This window comes from Leopardus geoffroyi, chromosome A1, assembly GCF_018350155.1.
Source record: "Leopardus geoffroyi isolate Oge1 chromosome A1, O.geoffroyi_Oge1_pat1.0, whole genome shotgun sequence".
NCBI classification, from domain to species: domain Eukaryota; kingdom Metazoa; phylum Chordata; class Mammalia; order Carnivora; family Felidae; genus Leopardus; species Leopardus geoffroyi.
The window spans coordinates 173,966,034-173,981,799 of record NC_059326.1 but is presented as its reverse complement, the minus strand read 5'-3'; the positions used below and the strand labels follow the sequence as shown (position 1 = coordinate 173,981,799).

Below are 15,766 nucleotides of genomic sequence, written 5' to 3'. Positions count from 1 at the left end.
AACAACTCTCAAAAGGACCAAAAAAAACCCAAAACAAACAAACAAAAAAAAGCTATCCACGTTTGAGAAAGCACTAAGGATTTTTATTGTCAAAACAAATAAGAAATACAAGCATACAGAACAGAAGACACAAATAAATTAATTATTCTGATCATTTTAGACTCCAGGGCTTCTCTATGGAAAGGTCAGCCCAGGTCCTTATGTAGACAGGACACTATCCAAAATAAAACAAAACAGTGGGAATTTGAGACTGTGTTTAGAACAATGACTGAACATATACATGGTGAGAGGAAAAATAAATGTTCCTCAGTAACTTACATATTTATAAAAGTATGCAGCTCTTTGTGGGGGACAATGATTTCATATAGAAAATTTTTAAATTCTTCTACCTCCCAGAAAAAAAAAAGTTTTAATGCTTCGTCTGAACAAGAAAATCAAAATGGAAAAAAAAAAATTCAAAATAGGGTGACACTGGTTTCACATGAACCTCAATGACTATAATCTAAATGTAGGTACCACCTTCCATACTAAAAAAGTTTAACATCCATTTATCTATACCAAACCAGTACACTAAATTTCCTCCCTTAGGAAGTTTTCAACCGAATTGTGAGTTACTCTCATTTTCAAAGCGCAAAAAAGGATATGCAAGACTAGTGTTTGCTCTGTGACACATAAGAGAAGCATCCCTCCAACAGCACTGGCCAAAGAGGCGCTCCGGTGATGAGTGGCTGCAAGATGACATGATCCGTAAGGCCTACCGAAAGGCAAGGACGCTCCGGTTTCAGCATAGGGAGAGGGGTCCCTGCCGAGTCTGGCTCAAATAGATCTCAGGTGCCCCACGGACAAGGCTGGAACACACAGAAGTACACTAGTCAAGAGGGCCAAAGTCTAAACTAGCTCGTGAACACATCTATTTCATGGTTTCTCCATGCACACGTGTTGATAGTGGTAAAGACATCAAGAAGCCTCAGTTCTGGACCAACACAAACATTATTTACCTAGTAAGCAGTGATCAAAGTTCTTGTCTAAGGTAAATGATACAAAAATGGGTAATACATCACCGCTGGGATTTAACTTTAAACCGTACAAAATGGCTTCTTCCACACAAGGATAAGCTTTGCACTAACATTCCTCAAAACCCAATTATATCTCCAGCTCTAGCCTCGGTTTAAGAGGTTAAAAAAAAAAAAAGAAACCTTTCCTATGTCAAAGCCAAGGTAAAAAGAGAATTGGATACAAGATATCCTCTATCCAGAGTCCCTGGAATACAAAGAGCTCTAGAAGCCAGTGGGTGTAAGCACATTTAAGTCACGGGGTTTGAGATTGTGGGTCCGTGGCGGTTGTTTCTTCCCTTCCACCACTGGGATGTCCATCTTGGGTGGCTTGAAGGTTGCTGGATCTTCAGCCATGCGGGTGGCCTGGGCACGGATCAGTTCCATCGGAGAAGGTTTCTGGGCTCCTCTGTAAGCCTGGGTGGCAAAACCTCCTATGGAAGTAAACCAAAAAGTAAATTATTTCAAAATTAGTAGCAGCTCCCAATATACATGGTAAAATGCCATCCACATGGTTTTTTTTGTTTGTTTGTTTTTGGTCTTTGGTTTTTTTTTGAAGGAGCTGCCTTACCTGAATCAGACTTCTGGAGGGATCTTGGTCCAAAGAGGCTCCATTTATCTGCCAAGTTTCTGTCCTTGTCCCCACCTGCAGAATCCATGGGGCCAGGATTTGGGCCAGGTAAGGCTGTGGAAGAACCAGAAGTGAACCAGCCTCTGGAAGAGAAAGAATAAAGCATATCCTTATATCCCCTTCTGACACCTCTAGAAGCGCCTCATGCCAAAAGACTAGAACTGTCAGCTCCCCCGGCTCCCTCTGAAACCACAGGCTTAAGCTCCAATTTCACATGCAGCACTAGCTTCCTGGAAGCACAATGCAGCACGAAAGGCTCCCAGCAAGGGCTCACCTGGACTTCTGCTTAGGGGAGGAGTGCGGGGTGCTGCTGGGGGTGGACTGGGCTGAGGCCGGCTGCTTCTCTTCTCTTGTTATCTCTCCACTCTGTAGCTTTAATTTCTGTTCAGATGGGTGAGAAGGGACTTTTTTTAAATGACAGCAAATACAAAACAGCTAGTTTGGGTATAAATAACTTGGTTCACACTTTAACCTCAGGCAAAAGGAAAAACATTAATAGGTAGAATAATTTTGATTATAGAACAGGCATTTGATTTTGCCGTACTAGACAGAATTCCATCTTTAGGAGAATGTATTCATTCTACAACATATCTCAAATAGTTCTGTATTAAATACCGCAATAGAGCTTTTGCTTTCAGAGAAATAATTTTCCCACTTGCCAGCAAGTGAAAAACCAGAACACAAGCTATAGGCCTTTTCGGCCTTTTAAGGAGGCCCTTGAACACTCATGCTGCTTCTCCTACCAGGTACAAGCCCTGCCATTCCCGGTGTCTCAAAGCCAAGACTCAGGCATGCTACTCCTCTCCAGCTAAATGCTTTTATGTGGAGCCTGCCCCTTTCCCTTCACTGGGGAAAGTCACTCTGGGTTCCTAACATGCAGACTAGCCGTCTCGGAGGGGAGAGACAAGTCTACTTTTCAGTTCTTCCAGATCAAGGCCCGCTCCACCACCACGGTCTCTGTGCGCCATTATCTAGCAAGCCCAAGCTACATTCCAAACAAATGAGCATGTCTAAATGTTCTCCCACACTCAACATGTCAATTTATGTAAGCTGGCATTTCAGCCATCCTCACGTTCTACTCCTATGGCCAAGATGCAGAAAATGGGCCAGCCAACTGGAAAAAATGCTCAACTGGAATTCTGACTGACACCTATCCTGGAAAGTTCTCAAAGACGGACAGTGCCCCTCTCCAGAATTATCTGCCTTGTCTGAGAGATTAAATGAGCCACCAACCCAACCCTGATGCCCTACAGCAGTGGTTTCTAAACTTAGGGTGCAAAGAATCATCTGGGATGCTCACTGCAAAACGCAAACAGTCCACAATGTCCTATATCCTTACCCACAAGCCACCAGTACCATATACTGTGCATCATGATCCTCTTATGACCCCTTAAGGAACCAGATTCCCAGACAACTTTGGAATATGGGGGGAAAAACACCGGGAAATAGGGAATCAGGAGATTTTGAGTTCTAGTACTGTGACTGGTTACATATATGACCTTGGGCCTCAGTCTCTTCATTTATAAAATATGGAGAACAGTATCTACCTCCAAGGATTAATACAAAGACTAAGTGAATCCAAGTGCTTCATAGATCACAAAGCACTATTAAGTGCCACCTAGTAGTCCCTGGCAGAAAATCCCTTGAAACTATGTCATTCATACAATTAGTCATTAACCTCATCAAAAATTATTCTTCATTCATTCCAATTTTAGAAATGAAAGGGCAAACACATTTCAATTCTACCTGTGATTTTACTATTTTAAAAACTAGGGGAGCCTGGATGACTCAGTCGGTTAAGTGTCTGACTCTTGATTTCAGCTCAGGTCATGATTTCAGTTTGTGGGTTTGAGCCCCACATCGGGCTCCGTGCTGACAGTGCAGAGCCTAATTGGGATTCTTTCTCTCTGCCTCTCACTCATACTCACTGTCTCTCAAAATAAATAAAATTTTAAAAATAAATTAAACATAGAGCATAACGTTCCTTTCCCGCTAAACTGTTGAGACTGTCCAATTCTCTTCTCTCCCTCAAAGTGTCACTCTGGTACACAAAGTACCCGCTCCATTGTTCATAACGTGCTCACACACATCATGTGTGTAAGCTCAGAGTCTCATCTGATCCCCCTAACCGCAAGGCAACAAGGCAGATACCCCCACTTTACAGATGGATAAGCAGAAACCAGAGGCTGAGAGTTCTGGAGCTCTCAACCAGAAAGTGCCACCACGGGTGGGACTAAACCAGTTCTGAAACGCTCACCCAATTCTGTCCACTGCTCTCCACAACCCCTGGCTGGCTGCGCTGGTAACTTGTAAGCCACACAGCCACATCTCGAGCTATGAGTGAGAAGGGCTTTCTTAAGGTTCCTAAGAGACGAGCTTACGTGGAGTGCTTCTGCCACTCGCAGGTACTTGGTCTCCTCGGTGGTAAGGCCCTTGTGGGGTGTGTAGCCAGCATCTCTCAGCCCTGCCTGTTGCTCAAAACGCTGAATGCTCTCCTGGGTCTGTTCTGGGAACAGAGGAGATGATGGTCATGCCCATCCCCCTCTCCCACCACAAACTGGGGGAGATCTACACAGATGTCCGCTGTTCTCCCCAGAAGCAAGAGACCACACTGACCATCTGAGGAGGGGTCCCCCAGACGGGCATCACGGCAGCAATGCTGAACCTCATACAAAAGTTCTCTAACCAGAAGGAAGCCTTCCCTCACACCAAACTAAAATAGGTTACTCCTAAAGGGACGGCCGGATCACCTGCAGGGAAACACTCCTTACCTTCCTTTATTTGTGCACTGACGGTTTTTTTTGTGTTTAGAAATGCAACATGGAGAAGGCAGCTGACATTCAGAAGTGGTGCAAGTTCTCCAAGCGTGGAGCTTCCCCAGACTCCCCACCCTCGTTACTCCCACAGAGACCTCTACCAAAGAGAAACGGGCGACATTTAGGCCAGATGGCAGCAAGGTCCCAAGTAGATCCAAACCACAGAGAACATGCTTTGACCTAGCCAAGGTCTGCTGATCCTACGTGTCTCAAGTGTGAGATCAGCCATCACGGTGCCCGGCAGAAGACACAGGCAGACTCAGTGTTAGGTCAGTCTGACCCGTTTATCTCATCAGTAAGTCAATCTGCGGTATGACTGACAGCTGCATTTTTGCTTCATCTGTACAGACACTACAAAACACACCCCTTCATACAGGAATGTGGCAGCTGGGGACCAAAAGCCTAGACACCAGATGTCCTTTATGAGTTAGCCATTCCCCTTCTAAGGAACTATTTTATTATCATCAGAAATAGAAGCAAAAGGAAAACAAATGCATAAAAATGTTTTCCAATTTTGCCAGGTGGCCACCTGAAAATTTTAAAAGCAGGAAAGGATTTAATGAATTACAGTTCACTAACACCAGGATTTTAAATGCAGAGGATTTTTTGTTGCTTTTTTTAAATTTAAGACTAGAACAACAGCAAAGTTCATGGCATTATTAGTTGGGCAAAACAGAATGGTATGTCTATACCTGTGATTACATAAAAACTTGCTGAAAAGTGGAAGTGACTAAACCAAACAAGTATCTGAGTGACAGGAGCACACTGGGCTGTTAACAACATTCTGCACTGGTGAGAAATGGGATCATCAATAAAGAAGTTAATACTGTGCTAAGACAATGACTAAGCTTTTCTAACGCCTGCCACGATACCTTCTCAAGCTGACAAAATACAAGTGGTAGTTGCTGATTCAAACAGTGCCTTTATGTAGGAATAAAAAAAAAAGTCCAAGGAGGAGTTTGGACTTTGGGTTCTTAGGTGAATTCTCCAAGAACTGCCCGAGACAGGCGGATGCCCTCCTGGAGCAGGTAAACAAAAGCTTCCAACTTCAAAGCGGAGCCAACCAAGGAGCTCCGTATGCTCGGCAGAGCCGCTGCTGACCAGCAGAGCTGTGGATCTAAGAGATGTTAATTAACTTCCCACAGCAACTAGAAGGGCCCTCAGAACCAAAAGTTTAGTTAATTTGTTACAAAGTTTTAAAAGGGAAAGAAAAAAAAAAAGCTAGCTCTCATTTCTGGTCTCATTAGACCCACAAACCACACATTCCTAAGACGATAAAGATGTCTGAGGCACCAAACTTGCCTCAGGTCCAGGAAGAGAAACAACTTTGAGCCTCTCAATTAAAAACAAGAAGTAGTAGTAGCAGCGCAGGGCAGGTGGGAGATGCCTCAGCGTGTCACCATCTCCAGGACAGCCTGAGACAGCCACAGCAGCAGCAGCTCCCAGCCACTGAGCACTGGGGCCAGCTACACCTCCCCTCAGCCCACCAACCAGCTGCCTCATTTCACGGAGACGGAAACAGTCTCGAGAGTTAACTAACTGGCCCGACGCCACACTAATGGATATGGGAAAATCAGATTGTATCAGCAGATCAGCAGGGATGCACCCAAATCAACTGAGATGCTCAATATTTGGCAAACCTTCCACTTAAATGATCTTCAGTACCGACGCCTCAGCAGCCAAGCTGACAAGGGCCAGGCACGGTCAGGACATGCCATGCTAAGGCAGGGGAGTTTGCAGTATCCCCCACAGCTAGCTTGTAGGAAGCCCAAACTCTCCCCGCCCCTACTTCATTCTATTCTGAGGATGAAAAGTGCTTACTTGTGATCAGAGAATTCATGATGACATGAGTAGCTTTAGCCTTCACCACAGGGGCCTTGTCCACACTGTCAGTGGCCGATGACATGGTCATGGCAGGGGAGGAGACACTGGCCTCCCCTTCCTCCGCCTGTTCAAGAAAGGTAAGGAGGAGCTTGAGCAGGGCAGGGGAGTCACTCACCTAAACTTACTCCTTTGGGGAAGAAGTTACCCAAATACCTTTCACCTGACAGGTAAGGAAATATCTGAAAGGGGGTTGGTTATCTCCACCCAATTATGTATGTATTATCCACAGTGAAAACACACAAAGACATTATATGAATAGTCTGAATTTATAAAAGTGGGAAAGCTGGGGGCGCCTGGGTGGCTCAGTCAGTTAAGCATCTCTTGACTTTGGCTCGGGTCACAATCTCACGGTTCCTGAGTTCAAGCCCTGCATCGGGCTTTGCACTGACCGCGCAGAGCCCACCGGTATTCTCTCTCTCCCTCCCTCTCTGCCCCTCCCCTGCTTGTGCATGCTCATGCTTTCTCTCAATAAATAAATAAACTTTTAAAAAAATAAATAAAAGTGAGAAAGCCAGAATTTGAAGATTTGAGGCCTTCTACCTTCCCAGCCTCTGTCTGTACAATATACTATACAATTGTGTCCCTAAGAATGCAGGAGAAACATTACTAAGCCCTGACCATGTCCGAGTCACTATGCTGGCTTTTGTTTAATCCCTGCATTTGCTAGGTGGTTCTCAAACTTTGCTGAGCATCAAAATCCCATGGAGGACTTGTTAAATAAAGATTGCTGGGCCCACCCTAGAGCTGATTCAACAAGTCCGGGGAGAGGCATGGGGGTGCTCTCAAGAATTCATGTTTCTGGAGCGCCTGGGTGGCTCAGTCGGGTTAAACATCCAAGTCTTGATTTCAGCTCAGGTCATGATCTCACCGTTCATGAGTTCGAGCCCTGCACCAGTGCTGACAGCTCAGAGCCTAGAGCCTGCTTCAGATCCTGGGTCTCCCTCTCTCTCTCTGCCTGTCTCCTGCTTGCACTCTGTCTCTGTCTGTCTGTGTGGGTCTCTCTCTCAAAAAGTAAATAAGCATTAAAAAAAAAAATCATGTTTCTAACAAATTCCCAGGTGATGCTAATGCCGCTAGCGGCCAGGACCACAGTTTGATGCCCACTGCTCTAAAGGTTCAAGTAATGGTCTTTAAAACAAATCAAAAATGGGGACGGGGGAGCTGGGGAAAATGGGTGATGGGCACCGAGGAGGGCGCTTGTTGGAATGAGCACTGAGTGCTGTATGTAAGTGATGAATCATGGGAATCTACTCCCAAAGCCAAGAGTACACTGTATATGCTGTATGTTAGCTAACTTGACAATAAAGTAAGTAAGTAAATAAATAAATAAATAAATAAGTAGCTCCTAATCTTTAACATGAGAAAGCTGAGACATGCCACCTTCTGTAATCTAGACACCATGCTCAGGACTACCAGGAAGAAGAGAACTGGGTTTATTCTTCGTTCTCTGCTTCTCCAAAAGAATTGAGGAGAAAGATGGTCCAAAAGGAGGAGAGCAGAAAAAAGTACTGAAATGCTGCATCCCTGTTACAAAATGGGATTTCTAGCTTTTAGCTGTAACCCTATTTGACTAAAAAGGACCTCTACTTCCTCACTTGGAGCATGGTTGACTGTTTGGACACGGGGAGTCAGGACAAATGAGAGAATGCATGTAATGAGTCAAATCAAGCTTTCTTTTGAGAGAACAGTTGTTCCAAACTGTCAACTTTTCCAGCTGGGGCAGGATACAAAACTGGGAGCCCATCCCTTGCCCAGTGGAGTAAGCAGCAGCCTTTAGGACGGAAAGGGTGTGGCCCTTCAAAGCACCATCAGAAGCCAGACCCATTTTCTGTCCTTGTCCCGAGTGTGCTGCTCTGGCCTTGAGGCCAGGCTGCCAGGCCCTTTCCCCCTGGCGCTCTTGTGCTTTCTAGACTAAATGTTTTCTCCTTCACAAATGACTGGGTCAGATTTCAGTAGATAACTGATCCAGGGAGTTCCCCCCAGAGCTGCAGGGGATGCTCTTGTAGACCGGAGCTCCCTATTTTGAGAGCTTCCTGTGGGAGGGGGTAGGCTGGGGGCCTCATCGGAAAGGAACGATCAAATACAGCTCTACCCAGTGAAAGTTAAGCCAGGAGTCACAGTAGCAGATACACACCTAACGTGTCAAGCCTTTTAATCTCTTTGATTTGATCCCCCACAACACCTCCATGACAAAGTATTCTCATCTCTCAGATGAAGACACTGTGACTCGGGGATGAAGCTGTGTTCCCAAGGTCATTGCTAGTACATAGACCTTTACGGGATTCACACCCAGGTCTGCTTAAGCAGATGCGTACTGTGCACTTCCTGCCAGGCCCTGAGCTGTCACACAGCTCAAAGTTCAGTGAAAGTAGCTGCAGGTTAAATGGCCTCATGTGGGGGCGCCTGGGTGGCGCAGTCGGTTAGGCGTCCGACTTCAGCCAGGTCACGATCTCGCGGTCCGTGAGTTCGAGCCCCGCGTCGGGCTCTGTGCTGGCAGCTCAGAGCCTGGAGCCTGCTTCCGATTCTGTGTCTCCCTCTCTCTGACCCTCCCCCATTCATGCTCTATCTCTCTCTGTCCCAAAAATAAATAAAAACGTTGAAAAAAAAAAAATTTTTTTTAAATAAAAAAATAAAAAAATAAATGGCCTCATGTGAACTTGGCAGGCCTAGTTTATTCGGGCAACAGTACCACCTTTCTTGTGTTCTTGATGGCTGGAGAGTCAGAAGCGAGGGAGACGCAGCCCCTGCAGTCAGGAAACAGGTCTATAACAAGCATGTGAGAACCTATGAAGCCAAACTACACAAAAGGGCTGGAGAGCAGATCAAGGTGCAACGAGGTGTGTGTGGGGTTATGTGTGCGTGCATGCGTGTGTGTGTGTGTGTGTGTGTGTGTGTGAGAGACAGGTGGGCCTTAGGAAGGAGGCGCCTTTACGGAGGATAGCGATGGGAAGAGGCATCTGAGACAGGAGGAACCGCATGAGGAAAAGCACAGCATGTGTTGAGGAAAGAGCCATTTTTTCTCCTAATCACTCAATGAAAACTTTTTTTGGAAATCTACTTCACGCCAGGTCCTCTGCTAAATACTGCAGATGGGAGTATAAAACTGGACATGGCCCCTGCCCTCAAGAACCTCATGGAAGGTGATAAAAATCACATAAAGTTTATGACAGGGGCACAGCAGAGAGCTCAAAGGGCAGCAGGATGGAGGAAAACCCTCCCAGAAGAGATGTCTGAGTTAAGATGTATCGGGCAGCTGAAGTAGGAGGAGGGGTGGGAGAACAGGACGGGGGCTGTAAACGGGACAGGGACTGTAAACATCCCAGCAGTGTGATGCAAAGACTTAGAGGCATAAGATACCCATCAAGTGCAAGAAATCTTAAACAATTTGCATGGTTGGATCACGGGGCGGGGAGATGACACAGCAGAGTCTCAGGTAAGAGAAGACACAGCCATTCTAGTTTGAATTCATAAAAAAAAGAAGGCCCACCAACTCCATCTGAGGCACTGAGAACATACAGGGAGCTACCCAATTCAAAGGGTGCCAAGAGCCACTGAAGGCTTCTGGAGCAGACGAAGGAAAACGAAAAGGTTGGGCTTGCCAGAAGCAGTCAGTGGAGTCAGATACCTTGGCGAGGTGCTGATACTTGCGCTCTGGAATCACTGGCTTCCAGGGGATGCTGCCCATGTCCGATGGAGGAGGAGTCATGGGTGTAGGGTCCTCGAGGGCATCATCATAGCTGAATGCCCGGCGGTACATCCCGATGGGCAGGGACATCTTGCCTAGAGGCCCACTAGGCTCTAGAGCTAAGAACAGAGATACCTGTCAGGATGAGTTCAGCAGCTGAACATACTAGTATCTTTAAATTAATCTTTAGGCAGGAAAGCTCTGAAACACTCTCCTTCTAGGACAGAGCAATAGCTTGTTCTGGAATAGCTAATCCATTCAAGGAAAGGTAATAGTACTAAATCCTTCCTTTATGCCTGATGCTTTGAATTCTCCACTTTACCCATCCAGAAGCTCTAATCCATTTTTATGGAGCAGAAAAACAAACTTCAATTTAAAATTACCTGAGTAAGGTCATACACCTTCAAAGTACAGTTTGGAATCAAAACCCAAGCCTGATTTCGAAGCTATGTTCTTTATGCCACAGAAGCCACCCAACGGCAAAGCCAAGGCTCTCAACTCATGTAGGACTGAAGATATGCAGTTCTTGTTCCCATTTTATAGATAACGAAACTAAGGCCTACAGGTAAAGTGATTTGGCAAAGCTCATACAGAAAGTAGCCAGCTGGGGCACAACTGCAAATCTTCTGCCTTCTTTACCTACTCTACCAAAGAAAACAAGAGTGCCATGATAAGAAATAATTAGGGGCACCTGGGTGACTCAGTTGGTTAAGCATCTGACTTCAGCTCAGGTCATGATCTCACGTTTCATGAGTTCACGCCCCACGTCGGGCTCACTGCTGTCAGAGCAGAACCACTTCGGATCCTCTGTCCCCCTTGCTCTCTGGCTCCCGCCTCCCGCCCCCCACCCCTCAAAGTAAATAAATAAAACATTAAAGTATATATTTTTTAAAAAGATATAATTAAAGCATTTCCTGTCCAGAGTCACCTCTAGTTTTGAGTAGTCTGTGTGATTTAAACAGCAGAGCCAATTTCCATCACAGAAATTGTTGACAACCACTCTCATAAAGCACTGCCGGCTGATCCTGCCATTCCTGTCCACCGAACTCACTGGCGGAAGGAATGTCCCACTGTGACACAGGCACCCTACTTCAAGGGCACTCTCAGTTCTGCCAGACCAGGGAGCAAAGTTCATTTTGTTTGTTTGCTAATCCTTTCACTGCAGAACTGATGTCCAGATCCTACCTTCAGCATGACATTTTCCTGCTTAAAATTATACCATAACTCTCTAAGACATCAACTTCAATGGCAGGAAGTCCCAAACCAGCAAAGACACTTCATTTAAACAGCACGGGGAACAAGCAGCTACCATTATTATTAACATTAATAATAATTACTAACAAATCCACAGAAATAAAGAATCAATGGTTGCCAGGGACTGGGATGAAACAGATGAGAAGTGATTGCTAATGGGTACAAGGTTTTCTTTTTGGGGTGGTGAAACGCTCGGGAATTAAATGGTGGGGATGGTTGCACAGCCATGGGAATATACTAATCACCACTAAACTGTTCACTTTGAATGGGAATTTTACGGCATGTGAATTACCTCAATTAAAACAAACACACAAGCAAATAATAATTACCAAATACCGTTCCTTGCCGAGCAGTTACATCCCTCATCTTACCTAATGCTCATTAAGCAGATATTCTTCCCATTTTCCAGCTCAGGAAACTGAGGCATTGAACTTAAGTGACACCCAGGTAGCAAGGTGGGGACTGCATCATAGATCTAAGCCAGTGCTCACACTCTATGTGCAACACTCCATCCTCCCCACACTCAAACTTTAACCTAATGAGTGCAACCCTATAGCCCAGATGGTTACAGGGAATTTATGTGATCACAACAATGATGAAAGACAAACTATAATGCAAACTGATGATGTTAGAGACCAGAGACAGATCCACATCGGGAGACGTGGGGGAGACTCCTAATAATCCACCTAATTTGGGAGCAATTTCAAAGTATCTTCAAGACCCCTCTTAGCAGCCATCCCAATAGCCCTTCTAAAAATAATACTAAGTCAGCTAAAATTTACTAGGAAATATATTCCTACAGATAGAGACCAAAAAATTGAGCAGTACGTGTATATTCATCACAAATTTTTTAACTCACATTTTCACATATGTTATATTTAATCTTCACAGCAACCTTGAAAGACAGGCAGTATCTCTTTACTGAGAATCAAAATTTGAGGGATTCAGATCAGATTAAAAATCACTGGTCCTTCCCACTAAAACAGTCCTAGGAGGGATCAATGACTTTAGTAACCCAGAAGGTACTGCCCTACACAGGCCCAGGACTCATTAGATGTTGCTGTGAGGGTTTTCACGACTGCCCAAATTTAATCTGCCTTTAAATCAGGCTGGTGCCTTTTTGCCCAGACCTCCATTCTGCCCACCCCCATCCCCTCAAAAAAGGGGGATAGGTACTGTCATTTTTGGTACATACTATTAGAACTACACAACTTATTCTGAATTCTTATTTGATATCTGTAGGAAAGTGACAAATTTGGTATATGCTTAAGTGAAATGACGGTACGCTTATGAGTGAGGGTTTGGGCTTGCACCCTGGCTGGGTAGTTAGCAAGATAATATTTAAATGATGCCAATCTATTAAGTTTACATACTTGCCTGGAGGCAGAAAGTGACCATTAATATATGGTTGAGAAAAAAACTGGTTTCTATCTAGCTTAAAACATTAAGGGCAAAACAAAACTTTATCAAAAAGAATTAAGTTTACCAGGCACTTCTGGTTGTCTCGAAGCCATTGAAAGACTGGGATCCAGGTGCTTTTTCTATACAGAATTCGGAGCTGAGTGCCTGCCACCTAATAAAAATAACAAAGGGCATTTTCTTACAGTGAACACGAAAGAATAGCTCCAATCCTGTTCTTCTGACAGGCACACAGTTTTACAGCTTGTTCACAAGGTTGAAGCACACTTCAACCTTGGTTGAAGAGCCAATGGGTGGGTGACAAACATACAAACATGCCAAAGATGACTTAAAAAAAAAAAAAAAAAAAAGGATAAAGTCAAAGGTCTCACCACACTCATGGCTGATCTTAACACCTGTGATATGACAAAGACACTAACACGTGGTGAAAAGGTCACCTTACCAGAGTGAAATGATGTGACGATTATGCTGACAGACAGGTATTAATGAGGAACATTGTCCAGCTGCTGTGAATTAGCAAAGCTGCTTGGGAAGAGTCCATCCATTTCAGAGGTTCTATGAACAACAAACAACCAGCATTGGTAGAGCCCTTCAGAGTCTGCCAAACACCTTCCTATACATTCATGTATTCCCCACAACCTCGCAACAGTGATTATAAACATTTCATTTTTAAGTAAGTTAGGACCCAGGGTCCATACAACTTAACCCACAACAAGGAGCTATTTACCATAATGGTTAAACTCATTCTTTGTTGCCAGCATTAACATTCTATTCATAAGCATTTTCTACTCTGCAAAGCGGGCACTTTCTATCCCCTATAATTTTAAAAGAAGGAAACTAAAACTCAGGAGATGTATATATGTGATTTGTCCACTGTCACAGATAAGTGGCCCATCTGCAAGGCTGATAGTTTCACCCCCATTTTACAGGGGAATTAAAACAAAGCCCTTAGGGGCACCTGAGTGGCTCAGTTGGTTAAGCATATGACTTCAGCTCAGTTCATGATCTCACAGCTCTTGAGTTCCAGGCCCTCCTGGGGTTCTGTGCTGACAGCTCAGAGCCTAGCGCTTGCTTCAGGCTCTGTGTCTCCCTCTCTCTGTGCCCCTCCACTGCTTGCGCTCTCTCTCTAAAATAAACATTAAAAAATATATATTTTTTAAAAAAGCCCTCAAAAAGCCAAGTTATTTGCTTTTCAACTTGCTGCACTGACCCTCTATCCTGAAAGCTCAGAGGACAAACTAGTTAGTTCATTAAAAAACATCGCAGAAACCAAAGTTCAGCATCCTCCGGGTCCAGGAAGCATTCCGACCCACATACAGCCCCTTCCACTTCCCCTTCCCTTTCCCCATTCGCACTCCCCCGCAGAGTTCACGCTGCTCCTGCACAGGATACAGAACAAAGCCACAAGGATTTGAAAGGCCAGGTCTGACCCAACCCCCCTCCCACCCCGCGAGTCTAAGAAAAAGGAGATTAAGGCCGCGGCCTGGCACAAGCCGAAGGTTCCCCGAGGGCAGGGCAAGGCAGAGGCATGGGGTGAGGGCTAGGAGTGGGGTTCCCGGGCTAGGCCAGTCTGAGGAAGCAGAGACCAGGCCTGGTGCGGGGATGCAGGGGGATCATCAGACAGAGGTCCCACTAGACAACCCTCCCAGAAGGCGGGGCAAGAGAAGCTAGGGGCTGTGGGGCCGAGCTCTGACCCTGGGTAGGGGACAAGGGCGAGCCACGGAGAGGCCCTCTGCCAGCGCCTCGGTGGAGGGGCCACAGGCACGCCCCTCCGTATGCCCGCAGGACACAGCCCCAAGGAGGGCCAGGCCTGGGCCGTCTGGTTACCTGTTCTTCCGCCGCCGCGGGGCTGCCTGCGGCCAGAGCTCCGGCACTAAAGAGGCTCCGAGGACCCCTGTCTCACGAGACGCTGTGGTGCATTCGGGACCCAAGCCATGGTGCGAACAGCGTCGTGCCTGTGGAGACACCGAAGGCCTCAGGGACCAACCAAGGAGCACTGGCCGGCAGCGACCCGCAGCCTTCCTGTAAAGCCTTCCCAGGTCTCGTCACATCACGCGAGACTTGGCCCGAGAGGCCCTCGGGGCATGCTGGGAACTGTAGTCCACGGTCCAGAAGGCCGCACAACTTCAGCCGCACCGCGAGTTAGGGGCGGGGCCACAGTTGCAGGTGTGAAACTAGCCAGTTCCCAGAGGAAAAGCCACCCTTTACCACCATTCTGTGCTTTGGTCTATGACAGGCTGAGAAAGATGGAGGTGCCATTGCAAAGTGAAACCCTGAAACCCGTTTCAGGGAGGTGATTTTGAGGCCCAGAGAGATGAGAAGTCACTTAAGGAAGTGAGCCTGAGCCGGAACCCTCTTCCAGGAATAGATCGATTATGCAGGGTTCATACTAACAGCACAACCGAGAAGAGCTAAAGAGCTATCCGCACCTGCTCTCCCGTCCATAAGACGGTCCTAACATCATGTCCCTTTTACACTAAGGAAAGTGATACTTGGAGAGGTGCCAGGTCAAATTTCACCTCCTGAAGGAAGACTTCTTTTTTTTCCCCCTAATAGTGTTTACAAATCTGACAGAACAACAAAGTTGAGGAAGTAAAAGAAGATGGGGGAAAAATCTACCTCCGTTTCTACCCCACGTCCAAAGCTTGCCATCAAGGCTCTTCTCAGGAGGGTTCTGAGGGTTGGGGGTGGGTCTCACATTTAGATTTCTGCATTTGACGTTTGCTGGGCCTACTAGTAGGCCTGAGAGGCTTTGCTCCTGCGACTTTAAACGTGCCATTACCAAACCTCTGTGAATGAATTCAGGTCTTTTATAAATTCTATAATTAGCTTATGAATAGCACAATTACCTTGCAGTGTGGTTTGTGTGTTAAAAGTGTTAATTTGTTAATTTGGAACTTTTAAAATATGCTGTAATCTTTTTCGTTCTGCAGAAGCAAAGCTGACACGTTGCCCTCCTCCGTTAAGAGGATAGGCCGCACAGAACATTTCAGTCAAAAGGGGAGAAACAGGACTTTGCACCCTT

At 45.8% G+C, this 15,766-nt stretch overlaps 1 protein-coding gene across 2 annotated transcripts; it reads right to left on the bottom strand.

Annotated features, from left to right (window-relative positions):
* Window positions 1-57: 57 nt before the first annotated feature.
* Window positions 58-15,286, bottom strand: KIAA1191 (KIAA1191 ortholog). Of its 2 annotated transcripts, XM_045500954.1 has the most exons (9): window positions 14,569-15,286; window positions 13,184-13,296; window positions 12,809-12,895; window positions 10,009-10,187; window positions 6,321-6,447; window positions 4,065-4,189; window positions 1,958-2,064; window positions 1,624-1,766; window positions 58-1,486 (listed from the first exon to the last, which is right to left on the bottom strand). In XM_045500954.1, exons 3-9 carry the CDS (start codon window positions 12,834-12,836, stop codon window positions 1,278-1,280), a joined length of 918 nt encoding a protein of 305 aa, XP_045356910.1. In that variant the 5' UTR covers window positions 12,837-12,895; window positions 13,184-13,296; window positions 14,569-15,286; the 3' UTR covers window positions 58-1,277. The 2 variants fall into 2 exon arrangements, with proteins under 2 accessions (XP_045356910.1, XP_045356911.1); XM_045500955.1 differs by lacking the exon at window positions 12,809-12,895 and having other exon boundaries at window positions 14,569-14,778.
* Window positions 15,287-15,766: the final 480 nt, after the last annotated feature.